Source organism: Hetaerina americana, unplaced genomic scaffold (genome assembly GCF_022747635.1).
Source record: "Hetaerina americana unplaced genomic scaffold, ioHetAmer1.1.p SCAF_39, whole genome shotgun sequence".
In the NCBI taxonomy this organism is placed as follows: Eukaryota; Metazoa; Arthropoda; class Insecta; order Odonata; family Calopterygidae; genus Hetaerina; species Hetaerina americana.
Window position 1 is genome coordinate 2,848,102 of NW_027286974.1, and position 12,816 is coordinate 2,860,917.

Below are 12,816 nucleotides of genomic sequence, written 5' to 3' on the forward strand. Positions count from 1 at the left end.
GGTCGAACGTCTTCCATCCCATGTTACTAATAGGTACTGCTGCTGCCCAGGTATGTATGTAGATCAATGATGATTCCACTTGATTCTACTAATTTCGCCCCTTTGAATTGTGTGTGATATGTCTGCAGTATTCAGCTTCTATCTCATGCAATCAAAATGATTTTAGTTTTCTTCTTGTTGATGTTCATGTTACCGTATTTTCCCATCGATAAACGCGGGGATAAATGTTCAGACGATCGGAAAAATGACGATGCGCATGATGTAATGAACATTGAAAAAATCCAAACATAGACGTATTTTAACACACTATACATAAAAATCTTCAGGGTTGATGGCTGCCATTCCGTATTTGGCCGTCTTATATACATGAGCTCTATGTTATGTCTACATCGGAGAGACGGGGCGGACCATTGAGACAAGATTAAAAGAACACAAAAGAAACCTTCGCCTGGGACAATTGGAAAAAATCAGCCATCGCCGAACACAGCATCGCGATGGATCATTCCATCAATTTCAATGAGACGAAGGTACTTGCACGCGCCGGTGGTTACTGGGACCGAATAGTCAAAGAATCAATTGAAATTAAAATGGCAGGACATAATTTCAATAGGGATTCCGGCTATTCCCTCAGCAATGCGTGGAAACCGGTGCTAAACCAAGTAAAGAAAGGAAGGAACAGACCATAACTGCCCGGCGACCAATCAGGAGGTCCCCCCTCCTCGGGCCAATCACACGTCACCTGAGGCTGGAGCTCAGGTGACGTGTGATTCGGAATGGCAGCCATCAACCCTGAAGATGATGCACGAGTCGGGCATCGAAACGTTGGCCAATATGGAACCCTTGACCCGGTGGAAGACCCGAGAATCCTTCACGAATAGAAATATGGCTATCCCAGTTTACAGGTCTTCTATCCAGGGTCTTCTATCCAGGTATTGAAATATCTGTCAGAGGCTTATTTTTATTTACAAAGTATATTAAATTTGTTTTTTCCTTATTAATATGAAGAAAATTACGATCACACCACTCTTGCAAAAGGTGGATAGTATTGTTAGCACTTGATACGAGGCCGTTGATTGAAGAGGCAGACACTAAGACATTTGTGTCGTCGGCATACAGGATGGGAAGTGTATTAGGTACAGAATTAAGCATCCTTGGGAGGTCATTTATGTATATGATATTACATGGGATGACAGGATTGGAAGCTTGTAAGTTCAACTGTGTCCTTGGAGATGCCCTGATTTAGACCTGCGACCTTTTGTAAGATGTAGGAAGGACCATTGACCCTGTGAATCTCCAAAAATAGGGCATACCATGTTCCCAAGAGGGAAAGATTTGTTCTTGAATTAATTCCTGGATGATCAGGGCATCAAAGAAGAAACCCTAGCACAGTTTATCCCTGTCAGGGTACCCAACTTGATGAAACTAAATGATTTAGTAATTCACCTTGCATTGCCATCGGAGAATATTGGTGAGTGGTAGGACAATGGATGCTGGTGAGATGAACTGTTGTTAGATACTGGATTCAACTCATACGAAAGGGTGTCTGGCATCATGGGTGGTACTAAATTCTTCCTCGTTAAGTAAGGGTCAGGGAAAATACAAGATATCCAAGGGTGGGAATGCATTGCCCTCTTGTGGAGGAGAAACAAACTGCCTTGGGAAAATGTTCCAGTGGAAAATTTTCAGTATAAAGGAGCATTGTAAATGGCCACGCCAATAATTCCACCCTGGATGGACTGGAGAAGTGTGTCTGAGTTATCCGAGGACTTGAGTGGGAAGTGTTTAGTGCCCTGGAGTAGAAAGGTCAAAGTTCAAGATGCCCTTAATCAACCAATTGTATTTGGAAGTGATCACGGCGATTGGCGCACTTCCCCTCGGCATGGTAGACGGGTGCTCTTGGAATGTTACACTGCATGCCAGCAAAGATTTCCTCCTTGACAACCTAGACTGAGTCACCTTGGAAACATTGGAGGTCCGTTGAGAAGGGTCCGTAGGCAAGTGTCGGTGGATTCCCTGGACCGTCAGATGGAAGAAAATAGGATTCGTTCCAAGAGTCCATCAGACTCATCACGAAGACCGACATTCCCCGGGAAAAGTTGTGAATGGGGATTGCTAAGACGACTGATTCGCAGATGGAAATGACTTAGTCTTATGTCTTAAAGGTGGGTCCTCTTTCAGAGTGTAAGTGTCTTCTAAATATTCCAATATGCCAATATTAGATAATGCGTTTACTTCTCCAGGATTCACTTTTTGCCTCAAAATATTCCTCAAAATTTTGAAATATTCTCTATAGCCAATAATCAAGAGTACAATTCGAAACTTATGGTTTAAAGTTCTTCTATAGATATATTAAAATATTTAAGTCTGTGGTCTGTTCAATAGATATGTGAACTGATGCCATAAAACCTTTATAATTATGCTTTAGATTTATTCGTCTACACATCGATGGGTTTGTTGTCCTTCCTTCTTAACCAAAGTACTCCCTCATTCATTCATTCGTAGTATAGCTATCTATGCCTTCTTCTTCTTATGTTCCATCTCATTCTTCCTCTTGTCCATTCCACTGTTTAGAAATAAAGCACCCCCCTTTGGAAGTCCATTTGAATGCAGATGTGAGGCTTTTTACTGGTTTTCTATCGTGTCGTTCCTTTGCTTTATTATTATTTATTGTGTCTCTTCTCCAAACATCATCTTGTGCCCAGTGTGATATGTACAATGTCCCCTCATTTTCTCATTTTTAATTGCATTTTATATTGGGAATATAGGATAAAGTCTCAAAGGATCTATTTAGAATAAGGAGGATGATCAAAGGATCAATGGTGATTGACTTTTAATACTCCAGAAAGAATGGTGAACAATCTATATGCTCTGAATAATGTGCATTAATATTTGCTTACCTTTTGGTGGATTTTCATGTTTCAATGTATATAACTATACATAAATGTGTACTTATAAAAAAAAATATATATATATATTATACATATATACACACATATATATATATATATATATATATATATATATATATATATATATATATATATATATATATATACATATAAACCATAAACACAGTAATCAACCCGAAGGTCGGTTTGGTATGGTTGATGGTAGAGTTCACCCAGTACTAAGCCCTATTTACGGCATGTGAAATTCACACATCAGGGTAGGGGGGCCAGTTCCTTAATACACTGTGCCGGTTATGGTTTCCCAGGAAGATCTGGTACCCTGTTAGTAATCACATATGGATTGAAGTTGGATTTGTGGACTTGAAGATGTCTCGCAATTATATATATATATATATATATATATATATATATATATATATATATATATATATATATATATATATATATATATATATATGTATATATGTGTGTATGAAAAGTCGCTATTTGGGGTAAAGATCTATTGATAAGAATTATAATTAGGAGGAGAGAATGGATGATAAAAGGATCAATGGTGATTTGAATTTCTTAATAATTTGCCCTTAAAACTGAAGGCGTACAATCTAAATGCCTCCTCTGATGTATATAGTGTGCTGCTGAATGGTGGTGCTTAGTGTTTGTGGTGTATGGATTGTGTATATGCCCCCAAGGATCCATCCAATCCATACATCCAATCGTGTCATTCGGTATTAGTAATGTAATACATAGAAGTATCAGTGTATTGTGTGGGGGCACTGTTGATAATTTTCCCGAATTCAGTTCACTATTCATCAGCTGACATCATCATTCGGATCACAGTTTATTATGACGATTGACAGGAAGGACAAGGGGCCATTGCACACACGATCAATGTTGTCAAAGGTCAAACACGTGTATGGTGGTATTTAAGGCCTTAAATAGGCCTTGCGTCATCCTCGTTGGCGTCTTCTTGTCTTGGCCATCTCTTTAAAACACTTGATCCACCTGAAGACGGACGCTTTCTTCATCAGAGAGCAATATCACCGCATTAAAACAGTTGTCAATGCATTTCAGGAGTAGTAATTTCATATGATAACTTTTACCTCTGCACTTCATCTATAATCAATTGATATTTTGATACGTTGCTTCTGTGATTTCGTCCTCAATTTCCATTTTCAGATGACAAACAGTATAAAAACAAGTAAAGACAACAGCAGAGTAACTAACTAACATAACTGGGCATACCATAACACATCACAGCCAGACGATTCGCCAAGAACACAGAAGATGGCTCCTCCCCATTGGGTCTCAGGAGCCAAACTAGCACTGCTATACTCCTGGCACAGGGGCACAATGTAGTCCGCCAGCATCATGGCCTGCCAGATTGGACCCCAGTTCACATATTTATTGGATGGACCTCATAGCCCTCATCACTGTCAAATTGATCAGAGAAGAATGGTCATGGAAACAAATGAATGGATCGCAAAGGGACGGAGGTGATGTTTTGAGTTTGGACTGAATAGGGAACAAAGGATAAGGTGTTCTGGTGCTTTGGTGCTTCAGTCGGTGGTGATAAAATACTTCTTGAAGATTATGTTGTGCTCCAAAACAGCATTCGTACACCAAATGCTGCCCAAACGCAAAAATTGGTATCTGTGTCGATTGAAATGAATGAGGAAAGGGAATTAAATTTGTGCTTTAGCTAGGTTTGCGTCATTCATGAAAGAGGGTGTTCTCTTGAAGACATGGTGTCCTTCTTCAGTGTGTGCTCAATTTGCGGCAAGAAGAAACGAAAGAGTCGGAAACAAACCGAACCACTTTGCGTAGGTTGTGCATTGTTGGTTTTCCTTGGGGTTTCCTACCTCTCTGTTGCAACCTCTGGACATTTTGGTGTTCAATGAGCTGGCCGGGAGACCAACGCAAGACTGGATGATCTGGGTTTGGGGCGCAAATGCATGTCATCACATATGGATGGGAAGAACGAAGCAGTAAGCGATTGCGTGTGTTTGTCCTTGTTGGTGACATTTATTAAGTGATACTGCAGTACTCTTTCTTCAAAAAGACCTTGAATCCGCAATGCGCAAGGTGGAATCAAAGGCATAAAAACCTTGAATCCGCAATGCGCAAGGTGGAATCAAAGGCATAAAGACCTTGAATCCGCAATGCGCAAGGTGGAATCAAAGGCATTACATTGTGTTTAAGTGGAAAGTGACAACAACATTTGAAACAACTGCCTGTGTTGACTTCTGCCTAAGTCATGATGGTTTCCTGTTACTCTCGGATCGATAACCATTTTGCAGAATAAATATATTTCTATATTACCGTTTCCATTTTCTTTTATTTTTCTCATTGTCTAATTTTCAATAAAATATTTTGAAACCTATATTCCCGTTGATCCAAATGCGTTTGCTAAATTCTTGCCTTAATATATCAAATTTGCATCCGTTGGTTCATCTTATGGACCAGGGAATAGCACACAAATACCTTTTATGGTGTTATTCTCAACATTTATATTCATTAATATGTCACGGTGTGTCAGTCATCTATCAGATTGATAGAAATACATAATGAATATTATATTATAGAAACATACAGAAATACAGGTATATATATATCGCCAGGGGTAAACGATACTTTTAGAATATTTTGAAGGCTATTCTGACCTGAAAAGACTGCAAAAAAACCAAATGAAGGAAATTCGATACGCTGCGATGCCATATTCTCCGATACGATATCACAATACGATACCTCTCCGATATTGAATTGGTTATTCTGCTAATCTGGGCTGAGATGAGTCCAAAAAACCAAATACCATCAAAATCGACGAAACGATACGATATTTTACGATACGATACTTATAAGTTATTTTAATGGTTATTCTGCTATTCTGTAATGAGTCGTATTGAAAAAACCAAACATCATCAAAATAGTTCAGCTGTTCTCGAGTTATAAATGATGTAACTAACACAATTTACGACTTTCGTGTACATTATAAATATATATATATATATATACAAATGCGTGGCATCTTTACACGTTCTAGATAACTATGAAGTCCTGAAGTTCTTGGTGCGCGTTATCTATTGGAAATTACGGTAATTCTTTTGCCGTTATCTCCTTTTCCCTTCCCCATTAAATATATCCTGAGAACCACTAGTTGCGTGCGATGGTGCTGTAGTCTCCACTTTGATCTAGTCTTTACCTTTTTATTGGAATATAGGAACCAACACTGATCGCACAAAGTCTTCCGGCCAGATTCCTTCCTCATATATATACTACAAATCAGTCTCCAATTATCTAGACTCTTAGACTCCCACATTTTCCTAAGCCTTTTATTACTAAAGGAATGTTTTCCTTCCCATCCACAGCCTTATAATTCATTTTCATTAATGCCCTTTCCATCTCACCATCTTGAGTTTTCCTGGACCAAAAAGCTATCTTCATCTACTTGATAGTATTATCTACTTGTATGTGTTTTTTGCTTCCTGGCCTCATGTCTTCTACCATAAAATTATTCCATACATTCCTTCCATCTATCTTGGATCTTCTATTCTGCTTTATATTACCCGACTTATTATCTCTAAATTTTAACACGCAGATCTTCCCTTTCGTACTTCCCGGTAGTGTTTTCATTAACCCACCATCTTGTACATGTAGCGCAATTTCAATTTACCCCTTCATTTGTTTTATATAACACAGCACGGGATTTTCCAACATTTATTCTTATGCCATATTTGCCACTCGTTTCAATTAATATTATTTAACCCTGTTTGTACTTTCTCCTGCCTAACTCTGTGTTTATATTCTTCTATTTCCTTCCCTCATCTTAACTTCCTGATCATCTCATCCATTAATCTATGGTTTCCTTATCATTTAAAAAAAAATTAACAGTTCCTATATAGTATCTTGTGTGACTTTTTAGATCCCTTTTCATGAAATATATGCTTATTTTTCCTCGATAAAACTTGGCTCCTTTCCCTCAGAGAACACTTAAGAAATAGGATAGACGGAGGGTGAAAGGGTACGATAGGAATGATATAGAATAAGAGATTTAGTTTGTCCTGGGGAGAGATTATTAATATGATGAGTGAGGAAGCATATGGAATAATGTTAATCTACAAGTAGGGGATAAGAATACGGACACAGAGAGTCAATTAACTTAAATGAGGAACTATTAGGTCCAAAGAAATGTGGTTGCAAGGTAAAGGCAAGGATATGAAGGATTTTGATAAGAAGGGGAAAGTGGAATTGATGCATTAAAGATGGTTGTTGGGATATGGCAGGGGAAGAAATATACCCACCATTAGACAGGGAAGCCATTATTATTGTCGGGAGATATTAGCCCAGCAAATTAAAGAATATACAGGGAATGTGATGCATTAGTAATCAAGGATTGCTCGAGTCTATAGTGCATTACAAACTAGGTAGAAGAGGTATTAAGGGATTTTAAGTTGGAAAAAGTTGGTAGTAACAGATAATATATTTGCATAAATTCTTAGTACTTGAGGGAAAAATGGTAGGAAGACATTTTTGGCTCTTACGCGGAACTTTAGAGGTATAAATTCACCCAGAAGATTATCTCATCCAAAAATGTAACTCTACCCCAAGAAAACATTAAGCAGCAGTGTATGAGGATTGTAAAACAATTTATTAAGACAACAAGTTTGGTTTTACTTGCATTGAAGTAAGATTAATCAACAGAAAGGTTGTGAATGATCACAAACAATTTTCTGAGCAAAGATCATTTAGTTTTTAGATTTGGTAGATCTTTGTGACGGTGAGGGTATTAGCAGAAAGAAAAAAATTATATAATTAGGGTGTCTATTGTGTGCTTCGTGGATTTTAAGAACGGTCACATCTGAGGGAGTTGTCGTAGAATATATATGGAGAATAGAGTGGTTAGATAGAGAGACTTAATCAAAACATTAAGATATTCTACAGGATAAGGCAAGATGAAAACGGGAATTTGAAAGCAAAGAGAAAAATTTACGTTAGAATGCGAGGCAAGTAGAGAAAACGAAGGCAGAGAATCGGCAAATTACATTGAATTCAGATTAGATTTCACTAAATACCCAATACTGTTTTCCAGTTTCTTCTTCTCTTTGAGCAATTTTGATAGCTTCCTTAAGTTTAAAACGTGTTTATGTAGGAAGGCATCGTTTTAAATACCAAACATTTATTATTTCTCATAGAGCACTCCTGTTGTTTGTGTGAGATCATTGCCCTGAAAAAATAAATATTTTTTTAACAGCTGGTGGAATTTTACGCGCAGCGTTTTTCAATTGTTTACATATTGAATTATGGGTGACTGGAAGTTCATTAAAACCAAAGAACTCAGGCGATGTCGTTGATTGAAATTATTTTCAGCTTTTGAGGAGATAATTCTATTATAATTTGTAATGAAACCAGAGTTATGAAGTGATTAGTTTCATGTTTAATTTTACTATTATGGCGATTCGATAAGCACTCATCGATCATTAACCTGCTAATGATTGTCTTCTTCAGTATCTGGTGATGTTTGGAAAACCCTTCCCTTCGCAGAACGCATTTTAAATCAAGGAAATGGATGTCCGAAGAAAGTTTACGTTTTGTAGGCTGTGTCTCTGTAAAGGTGAAGTTTTAATGGACATTTTTCAAGAAGACGAGAGGCTCTACACGGCAGCAGAGGTTATCATCGATCTTCTACAATTGCAGGTTAGTACCGGCTCTTTTGCGTTTAAAAACTGAGGCATTTTAATGTTAAAACATTCTTTTTTATGTTGATGTTTGTTTTTGTAACGCTAAAATGCTTTCAAGTTGTCTCTTCACTCCGAAGATATGTACCTGTCGCTTGGTGGTTTAACGAAAGCTAACAGCAAAAGTATAAACCATTTAAAGCTTGTAAACGTATTGAAATAGGAGCTGAACATAGCAGTGCACTCTTCCCAGTACATATGTATCTAATAAATCTATGTAAGCATGTATTCTTGTTTATTTCCCTCGCCAATGCAGATGTTTTAAAGTGATTGTTTTCATCTCGGACGATCACGCATTTTCTGTTGATTATAACTCGCGGGGTCACAAATCAATGGCTCTTTTGAGTTTTGTTACCTTCATCAAGATTCACGGGGATCGGATACTTATGGCAATTAATGACGGTAACACTTCGATATAAACTATTTATTGTTATTACCGATATTCTACTGCTTGAGGCTTGTTATGGATGGACACCATCGACTATCTATCCACCTCACGACAATTCCTTTTCTGAAAAAAAGCCATATTAGGTCTACTTCCTCATCCAAGCATGTTATCTATTTAAACTTATCATCCTTCGTGCTCTAACAAGACCAAGTTTCAAAGCCATGAGTAACTACGCTCCTTATTTAAGTTTTAATTATTATTTTCTTTATATTTTCACTCTTAGACGTCCCTGTTATCACATTCTATTCCTCCTCTGTCGTGTCTGTAAGCTTATTTACCCAACAATGCCATTATTTTCCTTTAAACGTCCCAAACACTCCAACCATTTTGGTCCAAATCTAATTAACCACAAAATATGATATTTGATGCTTATGAATTCCTGTTTAAATATTCAATTCTTAGCCTTTTTGTGTCTTGAAAAACTTTGTAGTCCGTAGGTCGTACATTTTTTTCGTTATTTTGTCATGTTGGAGTATTCCCCAAGGCAGTTCAGTGGCAAGCCATCTTGTGAACATTCTGTCTTACGAAGTTTCAAGAGATATTCATCAAATAAATTACGCGGATAATAAATAACAAACAAGGCATTGCTTTAAGTGAACCATTCATCAAGAGATTGACACCTCCCGTACCTGCTTATATATAATGTTACCAATCAGTTTAAACCCTGAAAACATTTCAATTTTTATGCCATTTCAGGTCAATCCACGTTTTCTTCATTGCGTAAATTGAGACCAGTTGCTGAATAGTTTTTAATTGGGTTAAAATGGCTAAACAAAGTACAAAGGAAATTAAACTTTGTCTCTGATGTTAAATTACCGTACGCGCGCGTTATCCGTACCAAAATGCTCAGATGATCAAAAACAATTATGTAATGAATATTGCTAAAATCGAAACATTTAAATACCTATGTACACCATTTAATTTATAGAAGAGTCTCGCCAAAATAAATTAGTCTGGAATAGTGCCTGTCTAATTGAATTCTATTTTATACAGATCTGCTGCTGTTACTGTTATTTCATCTCGTAAATCCACGAGAAAAGCGGAGCGCGGTATTTGTACAAATTCATCATAACTACTAAGTTCTAGATTCGTGTTATTGATGGGAAATTACGGTAATTAGATAGAATGTAAGAAGTTATTGGTTAAGTGCATTCCATGTGATATGATGCTCAACTGCTACACCTCTATAACACACGGCAGACAGAACAATGCGAGTATGTTCGCTTTTAGTATTGCTTTTGAGTGACCACCAGAAAGGATGAGGAAGTATAGGATGCGGAAGAAATAGAGGGATTGCTAGGACAGATAGGGGATGCCTTAGATAGGGAATGTATGGAGAAAGGAAGTATATCTATTGAAATGATGGATAGAGGGATTCTGTGTTGTTGTAATTTGTTGGATGTTGTTGTGTCGTGTGTTTTGTTGTTGGGAGAGAGACGAGGTATTTTTATTCGGTAGCTTGTATTCTTCCAGAACGTAGTTCCGTACTGTTAAATTACATGTAATAATAATACTAATGTTAGACTTAATATGTAATGAGGGAGGAGGCTGATGACATAGAGACAATTGGACTGAAGGTACATTGCATTAGGTTTGCAGATGATGTAGTCACTCTGGCGAATGGGTTACTCTGGCGTTAAATGTTAAAATATTAAAGAGTAGAGAGGGCAGACGCTAATAATGGAACAGTTTACATGCATATATCTGGAAGTGTGCATTATTTGGACGAAAATATGGTATATGGAGTGAGAAGGAGAAGGATATCAGGATGGAAGAATCAGAAGATGAATTAAACGCTTTCCTGGAACACATAAGCATACGAGGAAATGTTGGAATGGAGGAAACAATAAGTTACGAAACATTTATATATATATATATATATATATTTATATATATATTTATATATATATTTATATATATATTTATATATATATTTATATATATATTTATATATATATTTATATATATATAAATTTTTTTTGGGTAAAGATTAAAAATTTAAATGTAACACTAGGCTATATTGGTTTTTGCCGAGTATTAGAGAGAAAGGCTGAGATGATTTGAATAATGAGGAGGAGTAGAGAGGTGGGGCGCAGATACTTATAGTATAATACTAATGATCGTTGCAGCAGTTGGAACAGTTTATCACGTATAGTATCTCTGGAGAATGTGTGTTTTTATGGTATATATCAAAGTAAAGAGTAAGTAGAAGCATTAATGGGGAGGTATGGGGAAAAAGAAGGATTACTTAATAGTAATAAGGAGCAGGGAAGCATTTAAACACGATAAGTAGGAGGAAGAAGAGGGAAGAGGGAATTGTGAGATAAGCAACAGAGAGTGGGAAGGGAGGGTCGGTTGGGAGTATGAAGAGGGTATGTTTAATTAAGAAAGAGGCTCGTTAAAAATCACACTTTGATATATATATATATATATATATATATATATATATATATATATATATATATATATATAAACCATAAACCCAGTAGTAATCAACCCTGGAAGGTCGGTTTGGTAGGTGATGGTAGAGATCACTCAGTACTAAGCCCTATATGGCGTGTGAAAATACACACATCAGGGTATTAATGGGGGCCAGTGCCTTTCCCTGTGCTGGTTATGGTTTCCCAGGAACACCTGGTACCCGAAAAATCACTTAAGCTTGGGTGGAGCTGAAGGTGCCCAGAGTGCCTTTCCTGGGAATCGAACCCGGGACCCTCTGGTCAGCAATCCAACGCTCTACCCACTGGACTACCGCGACCCATATATATATATATATATATATATATATATATATATATATATATATATATATATATATATATATATATATATATGTATATATGTATACACAATTATTATTAGGTATTCTACCGGTTAAGGTAGGATTTTGGATGGACACAGCTACTAAATAAAACATTTCTTGACTCCTAACAAAACTCAAAATCCAGCAGCCAACTCTATATCAGGTCCCTCCTTATCTCTGAGTACCTCCTTCCTTCTTTCATCTCCTATTCTTAGGCATCCTTATATCCTATTCCTTCCCTTTCCTCGTTTGCCCACCATTCTTCCCTCTATTACAGTCTTCTTCAATATCCCACTATTTCCAATCGATACCCCCCTTGATCCACATTTCATCTGCCTCCTACTTAGGATATATCTCCCAGCAAACCCCTCTCTTCGCCTCCCACCATACCAAGTACTTCCTCATTTGTTTTCCTTCTTCTCTGTCCATTTCCCTTTCTCCATTCTTCATCCCATACACCCACATTATATCTACAATAGCCTCCAGTCTACGTCTATCCTCCTGCTTCAATGACCACGTTTCCATAGCCACACATAGCTACGCTCCATATCAAAGTTTTCTAACGAGTCTTTTCTTAATATCCTTACAATCAACGTCCCTCTCATCTTAACTCCCTCCTCCTTATAGTGAAAGCCTCTTTGCCTAATGCGCAATTCTTCTCCTTACGTCCCTACTACTTAGATACCGTGTTGGTCCAAAACACTTTCGGAGATAAGTATAAACTGTTCTTACCTGTTCTAGTTTAATTGCCCTACTATTTCTAATGTTTAACTAAAGCCTTTTTCTTTCTAGAAAATCGCATAACCTTTGTTTTATTAATATTGATTCTCATCCCATATATCTCTCGCACTGAATTTCCAATTCACTCATTGCAATGCTTGCAGCCCCTCTATTGGCTGACTGACAAACTAAAGCTTGGTCATC

At 37.2% G+C, this 12,816-nt stretch overlaps 1 protein-coding gene across 1 annotated transcript in view; it reads left to right on the top strand.

Annotated features, from left to right (window-relative positions):
• The first annotated feature begins 8,272 nt into the window (after window positions 1–8,272).
• LOC139691702 (uncharacterized) overlaps window positions 8,273–12,816 on the top strand; it is a 25,082-nt gene continuing 20,538 nt past the window's right edge. Inside the window, exon 1 of the mRNA XM_071589550.1 lies at window positions 8,273–8,600. Coding sequence (XP_071445651.1) covers window positions 8,469–8,600 — 132 coding nt within the window. The 5' untranslated portion in view covers window positions 8,273–8,468. The remainder of the gene's footprint in view (window positions 8,601–12,816) is intronic.